Below are 22274 nucleotides of genomic sequence, written 5' to 3'. Positions count from 1 at the left end.
AATGAATGTGTGCAAAAAGTGTTTGGATGTGTGTGATATTATGTGCAAAATAAACCAGCGGTGTTCTTTTTGGTGAAGTGCTCCTTTAACAGAGTACAGGTTGGACCAGAGGAAAGCATCTGCCTGATGCATTAAGCTCTATAAGTAGTCTTCATTTATTCAACAGAGCCAGCAACACAAACTCAATGGTTCCATGATGTCTCTGCAACCCAACGGTTCAAATACTGTATGTGCTTTTCTCCTGGTATAACCTACAAGTCTAAAACCACTGTGCTATTCTCTTGAGTGCCGTCAGATTTGTCCTGGTGTTCAGCTGAAACTCTTTCTGCCACGCTCAGCTCTGGTACGAGTCACACCCACCCGAGTTTGTCAGGGGGACGGAATTAATCATAAATAGGAGTGACTCATAATAAAAGACGGTGTGACTGTGAATGAGTCATCTTTTCAGATGACCACCTCGGCAGCAGCACCGCCAGAGTAGAAAAGGTTCATGACTTCATTCAACACCTCCCTCCTCTCTTTCACGCTCCCTCGCTCTTTCACCCCGTACGTACATACAGACACAACTACACACACACAGACACTATACACACTCTCCTCACTACCAACCAGTAGCATTGTCCTGCAGAGAGAAGTGTAATGGAAAAGATAAATGGAGGATAAAGCTAAGGTGACAGGACGGCGTGTATGTGTGAGGGTGTGTGTGTGTGTGCACGCGCACGTGTGTGTGTGTGTGTGTATGTGTGTGAGCACAAGTGCTTGTGTGTGTACTGCACAACAGACCAGCAACCATCTGCTCATCTCCTCTTAATGAACAAAGCAAACAGCAGGAGTCAAGGCTGTCTCCAAATCTGGAGTCTCTTTATTGGAAAACACACACACACACACACACACACACACACACACACACACACACACACACACACACACGTCACACACGTCACACACACACACACACACACACACACACACACACACACACACACACACACACACACCTCTGCCCTGTTTAATCTGATTAGCTTTGATTGAGAACAGGGGCAAAGCAACCTTTTTAGACCTTACCCCTATACCAGTGACAGGAGAGGTCTGAAACACAATTAGCAAGCTGTTCCTGAGCCTTGCTCTGCAGTCACATCTGACCACAGGCAGCCCAACAGACCTAATGGATGGGGACTAACTGATGTGGGGGCAAATACTACATATGGGGACGGTGGGGGAAACACAACACTATTAGACAGCTGTTCCCCATATCTGTTCAGAGATGTACATGAACATAGTAGAAGTACTGGATCAATCGGAGTGGGAGCGATCTCCAAATGGAATTGCATGCAGCCAGCCACGGAGGCCTACACACATATTGTTCTAGCTGAATAGAATTGGCTTCGGCTGTAGTAGGCTCGCTGGGAATTCTAGGCTCTGTGACAAGATGTGACATTATGGCACACAAGACTGTGGGACCATAAGAAAGCCCCCGTTAATCCAGACTTACTGGGGCCACATCCAGTTTGAGGCTCCCTGAATCATCAACACCTTTCCCACCTCTTGCAGAGCACCGTGCCTGCTGCTCAGTGCAGAGCCTATTCGTATGGCCTATCAAATATCAAACAGATGGCTGTAAGACAAACACGATCATTTTTCTCTAGATTGGGGGGGGGGGGGGGCAATATGCTACCAAGTGTATTCCCTATGCTTTGACAAATAAGATAATTCCTCAAAGTGGACAACAACAAATGAGCGGAACGCTTTCACAAGAAAGCCTAATAAAACAGAAACTCAAATGAAAGACGATAATTAATTACATTACACTCGTGACTTGATTTGACTGCTCAAGCAAGCAAGGTCCACGGGCTCTCTCAAGGGCCAAATTACAACAGAGCAACACCACCCCCTGGCGGATCTATCGAGCTAGTGACGGGGCGGATGATTTGGAGACGCAAGACAAGACTTTTGGCCTTGTTGAGTTGCCGTAGAATAATACACCCTTTCCAGTATGGGTGTTCTCTGTCCAACTTTATCTCTGTGTTTTCGACTTGAGTTCATTTGTCAGTGGCAGTGCCTTGAGAGATAAATAGTCTCCATGTCGTCTCTGTAACTCGTCTATAAACAATGTTTACGACCACAGGTTCCCGGGGGCTCTGTAAGTAGTACTCCTCTTCCTCCTGTCAGACTGTCAGATGCAATGCTGCTTAAAAGCTAACTGGCTAGCAATGTTAGCATTGCCTTGTCATTCATTCGCAACAGACCGTTTTATGTACTAAAACGTAGCGTTTTAGCTACCCCGAAATTATGTTTTTATCATGCTATTGAGTGTGGTTTGGGTTGGCTTGATAATTCAAATGGTTATATTTTCTCTTGGGTAATAACGTGACATGTTCATGATGTAACACACAACATAGACTGTCCGCATCCGTGTTGATGTTGATTGTTGTGGCTGCCCCGCCCATATAGCATGATTATCAATAAATCAGCTTAGTACTTTATTAAAGTAGTGCATGCGAGTTATGGGGGACCCTGATGTAAACAAGACAAACGTCTTTCTCTGGTCTGCATCCCCTTAACAATTGTGTGTATTGAGCCGTACTGTATTGTACCCATTCTGCAATCTGTTAAATAAAGTTTTCATTCATTCATTCAGGTACCTAGTTACCTAGCCCAACGGGTCCTGTATCATGGCTCGCGTCGAGTAACCAACACACATCTAACCTACTAATGATGACACAAAACAAGTGATACAGTATGAATGAATGAATGAATGAAAACTTTATTTAACAGATTGCAGAATGGGTACAATATCAGTATCAGTGTTGTGCTCTGATTGATTGATTGATTGAAAATTGTATTAACAGATTGCAGAATGGGTACAATACAGTACGGCTCAATACACACAATTGTTAAGGCGATGCAGACCAGAGAAAGACTTTCGTCTTGTTTACATCAGGGTCCCCCATTTTCAATTCATCATAATGTATATGACATACTGTACACATGACATACAGGTAGATACTAGACAGTACTGTTGCATCTAGACATTTATGACATACCAGATCTGTTTATGTGTACAAAAGGAGTCTAAAAAGAGTATATACATTTGAGGGGGAAGAAACTGTACATTGGAGGGGGTTGGGTTTGGACATTTACAGGGGCCAGTTTCGAATTGCAGTCTCCCGTAGGTGCTCTTTGAGAGTGGTTTTGAAAGTGGGTAGTGATTCACATTCCTTTACAGCTTTAGGTAGGGCGTTCCGGCATAATTGCGAAACGTGTTTAGTCCCTATTTGAGCCGAATCTGGGTTTAACATGATTTGTGGAGCTCCCTCTGGTGTTGTGGTCGTGGTATTCACTGACCTTTGGGAAGTATTTTGACATGTACATGGGTACCTTAGTGGTGTAGTGTATCTTGTAGACCAGGCCCATTGCAAGTTGCTGTACTCTCTGTCGTCTACTCTAAGCCATCCTAGGTTGTCAAAGTGGGCAGGGGTGAGGTGGGTTCTAGGAGTAAGGTCAAGCAGCAGTCTGACCAGTTTGTTTTGTGATGTTTGTAATTTTGTTTTTAGCGCCTTTGAGGTGCTTTGGTACCATGAGGACGGTGCAAGCATAGTCGGTAGTACCCTTGAATTTGTACCCTCTCTTACACAGATAAGGCTCCCTTGTCTAAAGGCCTCCTGCTGGTGCTCAGCGGTCTGACTGTGATGTTGACCCTGCTGCCACAATACCAAGGACTCTTCACATACAACATGCAGGCTATCACAGAGGAGCAGCAGGTATAGTACCAAGGACTGTTCACATACAACATGCAGGCTATCACACAGCAGGTATAGTACCAAGGACTGTTCACATACAACATGCAGGCTATCACAGAGCAGGTATAGTACCAAGGCCGCTTCACATACAACATGCAGGCTATCACACAGCAGCATCAGGTAGGCTGAGCTGAGGGAGTGACGGACTTCTGAATGTTCTGTAATGAAACCTTTCACAAGGTGCACTATACCGTTTTGAGGGAGGGAGGTGTGTGAATAATTGCAGAGCTTGCAATTAGTTTATAAAAACATATTTAGGGTGATTGATTGATTGATTGAATTGATTGATTGATTGAAAACTTTATTAACAGATTGCAGAATGGGTACAGTACAGTACAGCTCAATACATACAATTGTTAAGGGGATGCAGACCAGAGAAAGACTTTCGTCTTGTTTACATCAGGGTCTCCCATTTTCAATTCATCATAACATATATGACACACACGTAGGCCTGCCACGATAACACATTTTGCTGGGCGATTAATTGCCCCCGAAAATATCGCGATAAGCGATATTATTGCGACCGGTTAGAGAATTTTTTTGAGAAATTTATTTCCCAAAACTTTTATTTTGAAGCCCACCGCTCCGTCTTTTCCGGTGTTTAAGACTTTTATTTTGAAGCCCACCGACCGGACCGGAAGTATTGTTGTGATTATCCTAGCCGACAACTTGTCTCGTCCGGTTGTGTTTTTTAGTTTTAACGTTAGCTACTAACGTTAGATGCAGCTACTACAGGCAATCAACGATGAGGAGGAAGCGTCAAAGCAGTATTATAATAGAATAGCTGTGGTGCGTAAGCACTGCAGCACGACTCGAAAACGACCGGTTATAATAAATTAATTCATGTTTAACTTGTCCCCGTCTCCAGTCCTTTGACTAGCCCCACCCGTTCATTGTAAACAATGATGCATGTAATTGTATTAACGTTATTCTGTGTTATTCTAACGTTACACTACAAATAACGCTACTTGGTTAAAAGGAGCAACACTATTGAGAAATGTAGTTAAGCTATGTGGTGTTGCCCCACGGAGCTCCTGTGCTGTGCTGTAGTAAAGCCAGCGGCCCGCCTCCCAACACGGACAGTGACTGACAAGGGGCACTGGTTCCGCCTCATTAAAACAAACGCGCAAATAGCAATTAATCGCGCCCGTCAAAATCATTGCATTCATTTTAATTATCGCGGCAATTAATCGATTTATTGCTTATCGCGGCAGGCCTACACACACGACATACAGATAGACAGTACTGCTACATCTATACATTTATGACATACCAGATTTGCAAATACAGTACTGTTTGTGATACAAAAATAGTCCAGAAAAGAGAGTATATACATTTGACGTAGTACTATGTAACTCTAGCTACTACTTACAATTATTCTATTGTATGTCATCATCAATCAAAACACGGCTAGATGAGCTGTGGGGCTGTCTGATGAGGGGGGCGAGTGTCTGGGAGGTAGCTTGAGGGCTAAGCACCTAGGTTTCCTCAGAAGCAGGGGCTTCAGGGGGCTTCTCTGGAGTGAGAGGAGCAAGGAATTCCTCAGGAGTAGGAGGCTCAGGGGATTTCCTGGAGCAGGGGCAGTAGCAGGGGGCTCCCTGAAAGCAAGAGGTCTGACCAGTAGGGCTGGGTTCAAAATCTGAATCGATCTTCATTTGAATTAGCGATTATCGATTAATAAAATCCCAAGATCGATCTTAAAAACAAAAACAAACAAAAAACCTGGTTGTTACGCGCATTGCCCCACTGTCGGTCTGGGGAGGGTGTAGACCAGGGGTCGGCAATTAAGTTTCAAGTTTCTTTATTAGTTGTCATACAGAAATACAGAATACTTTTGCATGAAATGCTTCTTTCTGTTTTGCTCCTGAGAGTGTGCTAGATAAAATAAAAAGATAGTATAAAATAAGTATAATATAAGTATAAAATAGAAAGTCAAGTACGTAAACAAGTGTAAACAAAACAAAAATGTTCAATATACATATATACAGTATATGTACAGTATATACAATGCAGATACAGTCATCATCATCAGGTGGCTTCTTCGTTCCGAAGGTTGCCTATCACTCTCCAACCCATTCTAGCGTCCATGCTTCTGCTCCGTATGAAAAGACTGACATAACATACGTTTCCAAAATCCTGGTCTTCATTTTCCAACTTATGTTTCTTCTCAATAATTCTTTATGGTTCCAGAATGCGCCCTTTGCAATTCCGGTTCTTCTCTTAATGTCCATGTTAGCTCTTCCACCTTCACTGATCCAGCTTCCAAGGTACATGTACTCCTTCACTTGTTTTTCTCCATCCACCTGTATTTTACAAACAGTTCCTGGTGTTTTTTCAATGATCATTACTTTAGTTTTCTTTGTGTTTAGCGACATTCCATAGTTTTTGCATTCGACATTCAGCTTATTCATCATGTCCAGTCATGTAGATCTTCTTGACAGTTACAGACTAACAGTGTCATCCGCGTATCTTATATTGGTGATGTTCTTTTCGCCAAGTTTTACTCCTTTTCCTCCTCTCAGACCTTTTTTTATCAGTGATTCACTGTACATATTAAAGAGTACAGGGGACAAGATGCATCCTTGTCTTACACCCTTCTCCACAGGAAGTCTCTTTATTTCTCCTTTCCTATTCTAACATTAGCCTTCTGCCTCCAGTATAAGTTGGCAATTATTCTTCGTCAGAAACTGGTATTTTGAATTCTTCCATTGTTCTCATCAATGTTGTATGTTCAACTCTGTCGAAGGCCTTCGTGAAATCGATGAAGCAAATATACAGCTTCTTCTGTTGGTCTATCGATTTTTCACCAATGATTCTGAGTTGGCAGATTGCATCTCTTGTTCCTTTTCCTTTGCGAAAACCCATTTGGCTATCCGAGAGCTGATGTTCAATTATGGGTTCAAGTCAGGGCTCTACAGTGCGACCAAATTGCTCGCATATGCCCCTAAAAATATTTGTGTGCGAACCGTAAAAATCAATTATGCGCATGCTGTGCGAATACAGATTATAGCCTCTCGTCTTTTTTTTCCTCCGCTGCGAGATCGTTAAGAAACTACAAGTCCCACATTGCACTCAAGCCAACGGTCCAATCACAGTAGAGTGACGTGACTGGTTTCATGAGAAAGAAAGCAAATGACCAATCGGAAGCTCTCATTTGGCTTGTTTACTTCCTGAAACGCCACCATTGCGATATGCGAGAGTTTCCCAGAGACATGTAACTTCTAGTCTTACCAATAGCAATATATTTTAGAACACCTAGATTTAGCGATAGCAATAGTGTTGACTGTAACGGACATGATAACAACATAACACTGTGTACACATTCAAATTGCGATAATCGATTCTAACATTTTCAAATCGATGCAGTTGAATTTTCCCCTTAGGATCGATGCATTGTTACACCCCTACACCAAAGTAACTGGCCCACTGTGTATGTGTGTACAGCTAACTGTGCAGGGGTTCATGTAGCAGCCTCCTACAAAGACATTATTAGAACAGACGCTGAGCCTGAGGAGTACAGTGGATTTGGATACAATTCCAAATCCTGGACTTTAGAGTCCAGTAAATGTAAGTACTTCTTCAGACACAATAAAAAGAACATAACAGTACCGGGCCCCCGGTCCTCCAGAATAGGAGTGTATCTGGATCACAGGGCAGGTACTCTGTGCTTCTACAGCGTCACTGACACAATGACCCTCCTGCACAGAGTCAACACCACATTCACTCAGCCTCTCTATCCTGGACTTCTGGTATATTACCCTGCAGAGGCTGAGTTTTGTGAGCTGAAGTAGAGATCAGTGACATTCACAGCTCCTCTACCCAGGGTTTTGGATTTAAATTGATCTTGAAGATGCTGAGTTGTGAAAGATGAGGTCATTAGGAGGTACATTCACTCAGTCACTCTATCATTGTTCTGAGGGACACAGTTTCTAGCCTACCGGGGTAAAGTTTGTTTGATTGGATATTCACCTATTTGATTCCCATCTTCAATACCTCTGTTCCTTTTCATGTGGGGAAGTCAAAATCTTTATTTTCATACTCTGGGTAGGTTGGACAACAATATGTAACAATTTTATTTGTATTTGATCACCTTTGGTCATTACTGTGGGAAATGGGTCTGTCTCTTCTCTCTGTTCCAGGGGGGGTTGGTAACAATGTTATAACCTTTTCCCTCACCTCTTATCTCTGGGCAGCGGGGACACTTCATACGGGACACTCTATTTTCAAGGCCTTCGGTTGAACCCACAGCCAGGATGTGTGGGGCATGGGTCAGTCATAAATGCAACTATTTTATTTTAGAACAGACCCATCTGCTTTATCAAAAGAGCTCAAGGAGAGAGAGAGAGAGAGAGAGAGAGAGAGAGAGAGAGAGAGAGTTGTGTTCTTCTGGTGGCAGACTTCCAGGGAGACGGACCTAGATAGGAGCTGACTTAGGAAGAATGACCATTCATTGAATATTGTACATTTTGTCTTTTGTTCTTACTAAATAAACGTGGACATCTAAACCCAGAAGGACCCGTGTGGATATTTGATATTTGATAGATCCTACTGTCTCTGGAAGCTCATACTGGCTGCATATATTTTCTAGTGTCTATCTAGAAGCTCATTGGTTTGTAAATGTACTAGATTTTCCAGAGATTCTTAGTTTTGAATGTATGTTTTGTATTCTGTATATTGGCCTGGCGAATGATGTGTGTTATCGTTGTATTAATTGTGATACCACGTGATAACCATTAAATATAAGGATCTTGAATGCAAGGTGTAGTGGTTTAAGCCCTATAGTCAATACAATGACGAGAGATCTTTGGACGGGCCATTGTAACACTTGGCAACTCTCACTGATTTACAGTATTTTTAAACTGGTGGCAGTATATATGTATGTATACATTCCCTCCCCGCCGTATGTATATTTCTCTCCCACCCACCCACCCCCTCCTAATGTACAGTCCCCTCCCCATCATATATACTCTGTCAGGATCTAGGGGTAACAGTACTGTATATTTGAATACCGTTTATGTCACAAATGTATCAGTACTAAATACCTATATGTCCCTATGCCATAAATGTCATGTATGTTGTGTGTGTCATAAATGTCTATATGAATTGAAAATGGGGGACCCTGATGGAAACAAGACAAACGTCTTTCTCAGGTCTGCATCCCCTTAACAATTGTATGTATTGAGCCGTACTGTATTGTACCCATTCTGCAATCTGTTAAATAAAGTTTTCATTCATTCATTCATTCAACTTGGCTAGCGTTATGAACAGCAGAGGTGGGCAATAGGGTCCAGCTTTTATCTCTCGAGATAAAGCTGGGAACGAGGTTAGGGTCAATCAATGGTCTACCTGACACGCAAACTCATAAACAATGTTTCTGTACTGGAGGTGTACAGTATTTCAATAGGCAACCCTGAAAGGATTATTTCTCTAGAAGAGAAACACAGCCAAAACATAGGCATTGTATGCATAAAAGGGGCTAAAGCTAAAGTTAAGTGACTGTTACTTTTGTAGCAGTAGTTTGATTTGATAGTTTATTTGATAGGGACAGCACATGTTAATGAACATCAAGTACAAAATACAAAATGTAAACATGCAGGGTTGTAGCAAGAGCTAATTTACACACATGCACGCACAGTACAAATATACATTTATTAAAAAAAAAAACTCTTTTACTTGAAATATTTTCACTGTGCTCCTAAATATTTTTGGGTGCTCCTAAATTTCTTTGTGTGCTCCTAACTTTTTTCATTTAGGAGCACCTGTGCCCCTAGTGAAAAAGGTTAGCGTAGAGCCCTGGTTCAAGTACAGTGTAGAAATGGTGAGGTATAGCTTAGCTTGTGGTGCCATCTTGTGGTGGTGAGGTGCAATGAGGTGCACTGAGGTATGAGATTGATGGGCATATCTCCTTACCAATAAATATAAAGTGTTAGTGGGTAAAGTGGGTGCTACAGTGTGTTGTTTATTTAAAGTGAGTGTGTGCATGTGGATGTGTGTGCTGTGGGTGAATTTGATGGTTTGTTATTGTTCATTGAGCATCCTGATGGCCTGGGGATAGAAGCTCCTTCTGAGTCTCTCTGTGCTTGCCATGAGACTCCGGTATTGCTTGCCTTACCGCAGCAGTTCAAAGAGGCAGTTGTTTGGGTGGCTGGGGTCTTTGATTATTCTCTTAGCCTTACCCATGCAGCGTTTGTTGTAAATGACTTGGAGAGTGGGAAGCCCCCCTCCAATTGTGCGTTCGGCTGAACGGGCCACTCTGTAGTCTGCTACCGTCTTGTGCAGTGCTATTCCCAAACCAGGAGGTGATATTGCCAGTCAGGATGCTCTCTATTGTGCATGAGTAGAAGTTCTTGAGGATCTTCTGACTCACTTGGAACTTCCTTAGGCGCCTAAGGAAGTAGAGGCGATGTCGTGCCTTCTTGATAACACTGTCAATGTGTGTGGTCCATGTCAAGTCCTCGGATATGTGGACTCCGAGGTACTTAAAACTGTTCACTCTGTCAACCGGTCCCCCGTCGATGCTGAGGGGGCTGTAGTCCCTGACCCCCGACCTCCTAAAGTCCACAATCATCTCTTTTGTTTAGCTGACGTTCAGGGAGAGGCTGTTCTCTTGACACCATCCCGCTAGAACCTTTACCTCTTCCAGGTAGGCCCTCTCGTCGTTTGCAGAGATCAGGCCCACCACTACTGTGTCGTCAGCAAATTTGATGTTTGTGTTGTTCCGCTGTGCCACACAGTCATGTGTGTACAGGGAGTAGAGGAGGGGACTCAGAACACAGCCCTCTGGGGCCCCTATGTTGAGAGTGATGGATGAGGTGATGCAGTTGCCTGCTCTGTATATTTTCCCTAACGGAGTTGCACTTCCGCGTTCCGTTTGCGCGATCTGATTGGCCACTGACGTTTTTCTCAGCGCCAATCGGAATCGCGTTACTCCTAACAAACTGGTTAAGCTTGGCGACTCTTTCGAAGTCGCTCTCTTTTGAAGTTGGTTAAGGTTAGGGTTAAGGTTAGGGTTAGTTGGTTAAGGTTAGTTGGTTAAGGTTAGGGTTAAGGTTAGGGTTAGGGTTAGTTGGTTAAGGTTAGGGTTAGGGTAACAGCCTGCTGGCGCGATTGTTAGGAGTAACGCGATTGGCGCTGAAAAAAACTTCAGTGGCCAATCAGATTGCGCAAACCGAACGTGGAAGTGCAACTCCGTTAGGGAAAATATACACACGTCAGGAAGTCCAAGACCCACTGGCAGAGGTCATAGTTCAAGCCCAGGTCCCTGAGCTTGGCTATGAGTTTGGAGGGGACTATGGTATTGAATGCTGAGCTGTAGTCGATGAATAGCATTCTCACATAGTTCCCCTACCTCTTGTCCAGGTGTGATGCTGCTGTGTGCAGCACATGGGCTATGGTGTCCTCCGTGGACCTGTTGGGGCGATATGCAAATTGCAGGGGGTCCAGGTTGATGGGGAGGGAGGAACAGATGTAGCCCTCCCCATCCCAGCCTCGGGATAGGCATTTTCCATTGGTTCTCCCAGCCCACATGACTATTTCTAGCATTTCCATTGGCTATAGTGACAGACATAGATAATGATTGTGGAAATACAACAAAACTACGAAACCACTTACTGAGACATCACCCAGACGAGACCTATGCAAAAGCCAATGTTCCAATAAAAAGTACATTCATGAACTGCTTGAGTCAATTCTTAATGTAAACATTGATATTTTGTGTGTGTGTGTTTGTAACTTCTGTCTTCCTTATGGCCTAGGTGTGGAGGTTTGTGTGTGGCAGACTGATTTGTCTGGACCTAAAGGACACCTTCTGCAGCAGTCTGCTCATCTACAACTTCCGCATATTTGAGAGGAGGTTTGGCACCAGGAAGTTTGCTGTGAGTATACAAGGAGCTAGGGATGGCCGATCACTCAATATTATCGTATCGGAATAATATTGGGATGAAATTATAATATTGTGATATCGTTGCACACAATTCTGAAGATAACAACCACATATTAAAGGAACATGCTAACATTATGGGAAATGTGCTTACTGTCTTCTACAGAGTCGGACAGTGTTTCCCATAATGCTGGCGTGTTGCTTTAACAAAATAATTAGATATTCAATATTTGACATGTCTTGGTTTGATATCACACTTTACATTATCATGCAGTTCAATGCAATGAAGAGCAAGTGGATTATTTGTCTTGATATTTTCCATTCCTGAGATATTGTGATATATATATATATCTCGATATCAGAAGGAAATGAAAGATGATTATCGTGATGTGAATTTCTTTCATGTCACCCAGCCCTACCAGGATGGGTGGATGGATCGATTTTCAACATGACCAAATTGAATGTCATTCACTTCGCTAGAGCTTCCATGGTTTAACAGAACTACTGATGGCTACACTATGACTTGGAACAGGTGTTGAGACAAAAAGAGAGGTCTCACCCAAAGCTGATGTTGAGAGGTCTCACACAAAGCTGATGTTGTAACTGCACTTGGTCCACTAGCCGCTTACTTGAAGCCAAGCTCAAGAAATCTGGGGGTCATCTTTGATCAGTTTCTAAATTTTAACAAACACTTAAAGTCACTAACCCGGTCTTGTTTTTTCCAACTAAGAAATATTGCAAAATTGTGCCCCAATATCCCATATCACTGTCTTGAACAGGTTATTCATGTTTTTATTTCCTTAAGAATTGACTATTGCAATTCTCTGTTCACTTGCCTTGACAAAGCAGCTTTGGCTAAACTTCAAATCATTCATTTTTTTTTGTTGATCCACTTTTTCTCCCATTTTCTATATTTTCTCCCATCCCAATTTCGTATCATCCAATTCAACCCTCCCCTGTCACGAACGCTGTTTCTTGCCTCCCACAAGCCGGCTGCAATGTGGACTAAGTCATACATAGCACAAGTCCCCTCCGGTACTTGAGGTAACAGCAGTCGCATCTTTTCACCTGCGCAGCTCGATCTCTCAGTGGCGAGGAGTAACGCGTGGGAGGCTCACGCTGCCCCCGACACTTCCTGATTCTACTGCGCAGGCGCACCAACCGACCTGTAGGAGTCGCTGTCCACAACGCCCGATCCCCACCCTTCAGTTTCCCTCCCCGTAATACGGCCAATGTGTATTACTGTGGACGACCAGCTAAACTGAAAGCAATGCGAATGTCTCCGCATTCGTGGCGAGCGCCTTGCCCACTACGCCACGTAGCCGCCCTCAACTTCAAATCATTCATAATGCGGCCGGCAGATTGTTAACCAGGACCAAACGCAGAGAACACATTACCCCTGTATTAGCCACGCTACATTGGCTACCTGTAAAATACAGGATTGATTTTAAAATTGCGCTCACCACCTACAAGGCTTTAAAGGGTGAAGCCCCAAGCTACATTGCTGAGCTTATAACCCCTTACTGCCCTAATAGGGCTCTCCGCTCCTCCGACCAAGGAGAGCTCGTCGTCCCCCGGACCAAACTAAAAACCAAGGGTGACCGGGCTTTTTCAGTCGTAGCACCCAAGCTATGGAATCAGCTACCTTATGAAATCAGGTCTGCTGTTAGGTCTAAAAACCTTTTTATACAGTGAGGCTTTTAATTGATCATGTATGTGGTATAACATGTGTGTATGTGTGATTGTATTTTAATTTATTTATTTTTGAAGTATTCTACAATCTTGTATGTGATGTAACATGTGTGGTTATTCTATTCTGATTAACCTTTTACTGCCTGTAAAGCACTTTGTGATTTTAATCTGGAACAGCGCTATATAAATAAAATTGACCTTACCTTACCTTAGTGATTTCATTACCTCTTCAGTTTTCTCCTCTAACAATGGTTTATTATTGTTATGTATTATTACCTCCACCGGTCACAGTCCTGACATGAGGTTCCGCTGTGTAGCAGAAGAGTCACGGGAGGGAATGAACAGTGTAGTCCTGACATGAGGTTCCTCCGTGTTGTAGGAGAGTCACGGGAGGGAATGAACAGTGTAGACATGAGGTTCCTCCGTGTTGTAGGAGAGTCACGGGAGGGAATGAACAGTGTAGTCCTGACATGAGGTTCCTCCGTGTTGTAGGAGAGTCACTTTTTCTCCCATTTTCTATATTTTCTCCCATCCCAATTTCGTATCATCCAATTCAACCCTCCCCTGTCACGAACGCTGTTTCTTGCCTCCCACAAGCCGGCTGCAATGTGGACTAAGTCATACATAGCACAAGTCCCCTCCGGTACTTGAGGTAACAGCAGTCGCATCTTTTCACCTGCGCAGCTCGATCTCTCAGTGGCGAGGAGTAACGTGTGGGAGGCTCACGCTGCCCCCGATACTTCCTGATTCTACTGCGCAGGCGCACCAACCGACCTGTAGGAGTCGCTGTCCACAACGCCCGATCCCCACCCATCAGTTTTCCACCCCCTAATACGGCCAATGTGTATTAGTACGAACGACCAGCTAAACTGAAAGCAATGTGGAGCGCTGGGCCAGCGTCTCCGCATTCGTGGCGAGCGCCTTGCCCACTATGCCACGTAGCCGCCCCATAATATTTAGATTTATATATAAAAAAAACATTTTTCTTTATCCTTTTTTTTTTTTTTTTATATATAAAGTGTGCCAATAGGGATGTATCAGTAGTATTGGCAGTGGTAGTAGTCGTAATAGTAATCCAGTCTATTTTTTTTATTTTCTAAAAAATAAACTAGTTCAACACAGGTAACCACTTTTGCTTAATTTCTTTGACGGCTCAAATGTATGCTCTAGTCTAGCGTCTAGTCGATTTTGTGTTTTGAGCACAAAGTTCATCATAGATCTAGCCTCTTAATTTTGCTCTAGAGGGGCCGAGGTTCACCCACCACCACAGTCTCACTAAATCCTGTGGGAAAGGATTTGAGGATTCAAATTGTTTTACGCCTGTGGGTAGGGCGTTCCACATTGTTGTGGCATAATTGTGACATGTTTAGTCCCTTGTTTGTATGATAACAAGCTTTTTAGTTCATGGTTCAAAGTAATGGGAAAAGGGTGCTAGCTCGCCATCAATCAGAAGCTAGCCACAAGAATTGCATTCACGCTCTCCAGCACACAGCCTCCCTGCCTGGCACAACAACCACAACAGTAGGGTCTATAGTCACAGTCAGGACAGTAGGCTCTACAAGTAGGCTCCCTTAAAACGCTAACGCTATTAAAAAATTAAATACAGTGGAGGTTAAAATAAGAATATGACTTGGCCTGAAAAAAAGTTCAGTCAGGAGATTCTTTTTGGCTTTAATCCCTGTAACCATTGCCTCAGAACACAGTTTAAATGAATGGTGAGGCCACCGGAGGGATCAAGCATCTTTTAGCCCCTGTCTGTCTGTCCTCCAGTCCTTCCTGCTGGGGGCCTGGTTCCTGTCTGCTCTGATGGACTTCCTGCTGGCTCAGGCTATCCATTTCCTGTTTGACTACCGGGTGGAGGAGCTGCCTTCTGGACTGTAAGTAGCTGCCTCCTAATTATATATATATACTACCATAATAAAACCCATAACTATAATATACAAACAGGCTATAAAAACCATGGGCCGTAAATGACATCACTGCAGTGTTTTGAGTAAGCACAATCTTTTCACGTTTGAAAAATTTGGAATTTTCTGTAATATTAGTAGACTCTTTTTTAAATGTTTGCACAATCATGTCTGTAGCGTCCCTGAGAGAGCGATGGATGGACTCTTTAACTGGTGTTTCATGAAGTTTATTTTTCAATTCACAACGTAAGAGCTGAAGTGAAAAGACAAAGAAAAGATACTCAGAGATATGCCACATTCACAATGTTCAATAAATTTAACATGACACTTGACACAAATGGCTTCCAATAACAGTGACATAGCCAAATGCATAAAATGAATACAAAATAAACAGCCCATATTACTACATAGGACCATTTGACATCCCGTACCTTGTCCTCTCTCTCCAACAGGGGGCTTAACCATAAACGAATGAATGAATGAATGAATGAATGAAAACTTTATTAACAGATTGCAGAATGGGTACAGTACAGCTCAATACATACAATTGTTAAGGGGATGCAGACCAGAGAAAGACTTTCGTCTTGTTTACATCAGGGTCCCCCATTTTCAATTCATCGTAACATATATGACATACATGACATACAGATAGACAGTACTGCTCCATCTATACATTTATGACATACCAGATTTGCAATTACAGTACTGTTTGTGATACAAAAAGAGTCCAGAAAGAAAAGAGTATATACATTAGGCGTGGAAACTGTACATTGGATTGGGTAGGTGGGGGTGGGGGGGGACTGTACATTGGAGGTGGTTGGGTGGGTGGGGGGGGGGGGGGGGGGGGGGGGGGGGGGGGTTGGTTAGGAGTGGAAAGTCTTCTTTCACAATCTATAAGCAAACAAAACTCTTAACATGCTGGTACTCTGGACCTTACTGAATGACGTTGTGTAGGCTAGCCAGCAATTAGCAATGTAGTCGTTTTGCCAACACAATGAACCCGGAAATTTTGGAACCACCAAACTTTTATGATAGATATGGATAGTATGGGTCACCAGCACTTAGAAACTGCCGGATGCTAAGTTGTACATGTTGGGCAACTTTTTTCTATTTGCATAATTAGCACATTTGCATAATCACCTAAATGGACAAATCTCGGAAACTACTTGATCAATTTCAACAATGTTGGAGTGGTTTTGGGGGTTATTCGGGATGCTGAATCCATTTATGATACTCAAGAGTTTCGGAATTGCAATATTTACTGGAATTTACCAAATTTCAATTTCAAGAGAAATTCTGCTGAATAATATTATGGGGAAACTTACTCCTTGCTTACAAGTCTTGGTTATCATAGACTCAGGTCTACTGTAAGCTTTAAGTCCCACATTAACAAGGTGACAAAAACATAATTCTTCCACCTTAGAAACAAAGCTAATGTACAACCATTTATAAATCAAAAGGATGCTGAAAAACGGATCCATGCCTTTATTCCAAGCCGACTGAAGAAAATACTTCAGCTTATTCAACTCTCAGCTAGGCTATTACACTGGCTTCCGGTAACATTTAGAATTGATTTGAAGGTCCTCCTCCTTATGTACAAAGCCCTAAATGGAACCAGACCAAGCTATATTGGCAATTTTCTTGTCAACTACATGCCCCCAAGAACACTACGATCATCTACTTCTATCATCTTGTATTTTTATTTTCTGCATTGCATTTATTCTGTCTATTTTATGCTCATTTGATGTATTCTAGTGTATTTTCTGCTGTGAAGCACTTTGGGCTGCAATTCGTGTATGGAATTTGTACAAATAACGTTTATTATTATTATTGCCATCCTTAGAGTTATTTGCTACCTCTATCTAGCAGGGCTAAAATTATTTGAAATGGTTTTGTTAACCCTCCTGTTATCCTCAAATTGACTTTACACTCTTTATCCTTGGGGACATTTTGACCCCAGCAGTTTAAACCTCCAGAAAATGATCATAATCAAAAGTGTTACCCAAATGTATGTTTCAGGTGCTTCATGTTACTTTGTTGATTACCTAAATAACCATTTAAATAAAACATTACCCCTACTCCCCCCCACCCACCCAATTATACATACATAAATATATATTATGTTGTTCAAGTGGGGAGTGGGACCATGATAACTTTCCGTTTTTGGAAAGTAACGTGTCTGCTTGTGGTTGAGAGACAACAGGAGCATCTGCACTAAGGGTCTCATTCTCATCAGAGGAGGACGCCTCATAATCAGGGTCTCAGACACATTCTCTCCTATGTCACTTTCACCGTCAAATATCTGTGACAAAACTTCACTGGCAGAAAACTTTTTCTTCAAGGTAATTTTCAAATGAGAGTTTAGAAGGCTGCTATGCAAGCTATGTTTGCTCCTCCCCTATGTTGCGTAAAGTTTAGTTAGTCAAAAATCACAAATAACAATAAAAATACAGTCCGGGATATACATTCTAAAATATATACATTCTAAAATATACAGTAAAATTTACAGTAATAAATGTAGAATTTTTTTAATAAACATTTTTAAGTATATATGTAAAAATAAGAAGTCAAAAGTCCAGGAAGATTACCAGAGTTTGTACTGTCACTCTGTGGTGAGGCAGTGAGGCACAGTGATGCGTTGTATACTCTGATGGTTGTTGGAATTAAGGACATCCTGTGCCGTTCAGTGTTGCATCTAGGGAGTCTTAGTCTAACACTGAACATGCTCCTTCTATCAGCCAAGTCTCTGTATAGCGTGTGGGAGGGGTTGTCCATGATGGCGTGGAGCTTAGCAAGGCTCTTCCTCTCTGACAGAGGAAGAGTCTAGCTCCACTCCTACCATGTTACTGGCCTTCCTGACCAGCTTATTTGTCACATATAAGGTACATGTACATTACAGTGAAATGCTTGGTTCTGTATGAGGCCCCTGAGATTGTGCTTCAGACATTAAAAAAGTTAAAAAAATAAATACCAAACACTATACAAAATATACAAACTAGTACAAGTACACAATGCAAACAAATGCAAAGATGAGTTAGAGAGGTAGTGCAAATCTTTTACTAATAAATAGATACAATATGGTGTAGTGTTAAAAAGTGTTTAAAGTGAATGTTAAAGGTGAGTGTTATTCCATACACATGGAATATGTATCTCGATACGATAGAGAGCACACATTGTGAAAACAAAGAACAATTTACCACCTAATAGAGGCCTTGCACAGAGTGTTTAGAATGCCCATTTCTCCTTGTTAGGGACCAAGCAGTGAGACAATGAGGAAACAGGAGTTGTAGATGAAAACTGAGTTTTTATTTACCCACAAGGTGCAAAACCATTGCAAACCAAGAATTTGATAACTAGGCCTATAGATGGGTTTCTCGTCCACGTCAGCAAGGAGGCCGAAAGGAACGTAATAATCCTGGTCAGAACAATGGGGCAGACTGTATAGAGGCTACTTTGTAGGACATGACCTTGAGAACATTTTAAACTGTTGGGGAGAGATTTCACACAGAACAACCAGGAATGAGGAAGATACCAGTTTACCATTGTATCTCTTTGTTCCTGGATTGTAGCCAGCTCTTCATAATCAACAATAGTCTTCCGGGATTCTGAAATCAGGGAGGAGATAGTGGGGGGAGCAAATGAATGAATGTGGATGAGAGCCGTGATGTACGTGATTGCAGCTACGGCTGTGGGGGTGCTGGAGACATGATCGAATAGACTTGTATGCGCCTGAATCTCCTGAACACGGCGTGACCCATTCCTAATCGATCAGAACTAAATCGGCAGAGAAAAAGCCAATTTTTAAGCACCTATTCCCCATGCACATGCGCAGATTGCCCACGGATTGTGACGCCACGCACACCCGCCCTGGACTGTTCCATCAGAGGGGGGAGCTTTGGTGGTAGTGTGAGTGGCTACAGACCACTGCACTTAAATATAAACATTCGTCTACCTGGAGACTCAATGAGGTAATTGTAGATGTCGCCATAAGACGCGTCTGGCCATTTAGTGGGATCATTGTTTCATTATCCTGTTCGGCTGAAAGGACACTGGCCACTGAAGCTCGCCCCTTTGATGGAACAGTCCAGGGCGGGTGTGCGTGGCGTCACAATCCGTGGGCAATCTGCGCATGTGCATGGGGAATAGGTGCTTAAAAATGGGCTTTTTGTCAGCCGATTTAGTTCTGATCGATTAAGAATGCAACCACTTACATCACGGCTTTCATCCACATTCATTAATTTGCTCCCCCCGCAATCTCCTCCCCGATTTCAATGTAACGCGGAAGTGTAGTGGTCTATTAGGCGCTCTACAAATTAAAGTTATTATTATTATCATTCTGTTTACAATTGAACATTCAATGAAAATTATCTATAAATTCTGCATCTTCTGAAACATTTATAAACAGAAAATTCATTAAAAATGGCACCAAAATTTGGTAAATTCCAGTAAATATTGCAATTTTGAAACTTTTTTCTTCTCTTAAGTATCATAACTGGATTCAGCATCCCGAATAACCCCCAAAACAACTCCAACATTGTTGAAATTGATCAAGTAGTTTCTGAGATTTGGCCATTTAGGCGATTATGCAAATGTGTGCTAATTATGCAAATAAAAAAAATTGCCCAACATTTACAACTTAGCATCCGGCGGTTTCTGAGTGCTCGGGATCTGTACTATCCATTTCCATCATAAAACTTTGGTGGTTCAGAAATTTCCAGGTTCACAATGGCTTTATGGGGTGGCAAATAGACTAATGACCAAAACTAGCAAGGAAAATAATGTACTCTTCACAGGAGTAACTTTAGAGCTGCCAAAAAACACAAACAACAGTGAGTGCAAACCAAGTATATATATATAACCAAATATTAAACCATTGAAAGTGCACATCAGTTACCTTGTAATCAATTCCAAATGAGCAAAGAATCACTGAGATATTTCACGGAGATATTTTCTTTCCTTTTCTTATAATCACATCAATGAATGAATGAATGAAAACTTTATTTAACAGATTGCAGAATGGGTACAATACAGTACGGCTCAATACATACAATTGTTAAGGGGATGCAGACCTGAGAAAGACGTTTGTCTTGTTTCCATCAGGGTCCCCCATTTTCAATTCATATAGACATTTATGACATACACAACATACATGACATTTATGGCATAGGGACATATAGGTATTTAGTACTGATACATTTGTGACATAGGCGGAATTCAAATATACAGTACTGTTACCCCTAGATCCTGACAGAGTATATACATATGATGGGGAGGGGACTGTACATTAGGAGGGGGTGGGTGGGTGGGAGGGAAATATACATACGGCGGGGAGGGAATATATACATGCGGTGGGGAGGAGACTGTCTATTAGGAGGTGGTGGGGGTTTTGGGCATTTACGGTGGCCAGTTTCGAATTGCAGCCTCCCGTAGGTGCTCTTTAAGGGCGGTTTTGAATGTGGGCAGGGATTCACATTCCTTTACAGCTTTGGGTAGGGCGTTCCACATTGTTGTGGCATAATTGCGAAACGTGTTTAGTCCCTTGTTTGAGCCGAATCTGGGTTTAACATGATTTGTTGAGCTTCCTCTGGTGTAGTGGTTGTGGTATTCACTGACCTTTGGGAAGTATTTTGACATGTACATGGGCACCCCGGTCGTATAGTGTATCTTGTAGACCAGGCCCATTGCAAGTTGCTGTACTCTGTCGTCTACTCTAAGCCATCCTAGGTTGGCATAGTGGGCAGGGGTGAGGTGGGTTCTGGGGTTCAGGTCAAGTAGTAGTCTGACCAGTTTGTTTTGTGATGTTTGTAATTTTGTTTTAAGCGCCTTTGAGGTGCTTTGGTACCATGAGGTGCACGCATAGTCATAGTACCCTTGAATGAGTGCTCCTGCCAGAGTCTTCAGGGTATTCTTGTTTACCAGAGAGGAGATCCGGTACAAGAATCTAGTTCGTTGGTTGACTTTTTTTATTACATTGGATGCCATTTTGTCACAGGAAAGATTTGCCTCTAGGATGGAACCCAGGTAGGTAATTTCGTCTTTCCTTGTGACAATATTGTCACCCACTGTAACTGAGAATCCGTCGGTCTTGCTGAGTTTGTTATTTGAACCGAAGAGAATGGACTCTGTTTTGCCCATGTGTAATGATAGTTTGTTATCAGCGAGCCATATGCAGATTTTGCCTAGTTCCGTGCTGAGGGTTTTTTCAACCTGCAATTTGTTCTTGTCAGAGACCAGCAGGGCTGAGTCGTCCGCAAACAGGAACAAGTTGCAGTCACAGGCTGACGACATGTCATTTGCATAAATTAGGAAGAGTAGCGGTCCTAGTATGCTTCCTTGTGGAACACCACAGCTCACTGTGAGGGGGGGGGATAGAGTACCGTTTACCTCTACCATCTGTTCTCTCCCCTCCAGGTAGGATTGCATCCAGCTCACTGATAGGCTATCAAAACCAATTGCTTTTAGCTTGTCCATTAGAATGGAGTGATTGACAGTGTCGAAGGCCTTTTGTAGGTCCAGCATGACCATGCCGCAGTATTTGCCAGCGTCCACCTCTTGTTTGATGTGGTCGTTCAAATAGAGGAGGCATGTGTCAGTGGAGTGGGACGTTCTGAAGCCAGATTGGAATTCGTAGATTAGGTTTTTTTCCGCCAGGTACTTTTCGACCTGTTCGTAGACTATTTTCTCCATGACTTTCGAGATGGAGGTAAGAATAGAAACAGGGCGGTAGTTGCCTGGGTCTAATTTGCTGCCCTTTTTGTGTAGAGGGGTCACTCTCGCAATTTTGAAGTCCTTGGGGACGTGCCCCTGTCTTATAGAGAGGTTTATTATGTGTGTGATGACTGGGGTGATGGCGGCTGCTGCGTCTCTGAGGAATTTGGAGGGGATGTTGTCATGGCCAGTGGCCTTGTTAGGTTGGAGGGCGCTCAATTTTTTGAGTACCTCATCGGTTGTTACCATTTCAAGTTTGAAGTCGTCTTTGTGGACCCCTAGGTTTTT

The 22274-nt window shown here is 42.7% G+C and overlaps 1 protein-coding gene across 1 annotated transcript in view; it reads left to right on the top strand.

Moving 5' to 3' along the window:
* Positions 1–2001: 2001 nt before the first annotated feature.
* The window catches only part of ubac2 (UBA domain containing 2), a 54019-nt gene continuing 33746 nt past the window's right edge, over positions 2002–22274 (top strand). The window contains exons 1-4 of the mRNA XM_084321112.1: positions 2002–2140; positions 3637–3761; positions 11555–11674; positions 15142–15248. Of these exons, the coding sequence (XP_084177238.1) occupies positions 2110–2140; positions 3637–3761; positions 11555–11674; positions 15142–15248 (383 nt within the window). The 5' untranslated portion in view covers positions 2002–2109. The remainder of the gene's footprint in view (positions 2141–3636; positions 3762–11554; positions 11675–15141; positions 15249–22274) is intronic.

Source organism: Notolepis coatsorum, assembly GCF_963971535.1.
Source record: "Notolepis coatsorum genome assembly, chromosome: 9".
NCBI lineage: Eukaryota > Metazoa > Chordata > Actinopteri > Aulopiformes > Paralepididae > Notolepis > Notolepis coatsorum.
Note: the sequence above shows the minus strand (reverse complement) of the source record. Positions and strands in the feature narration are given on the sequence as shown.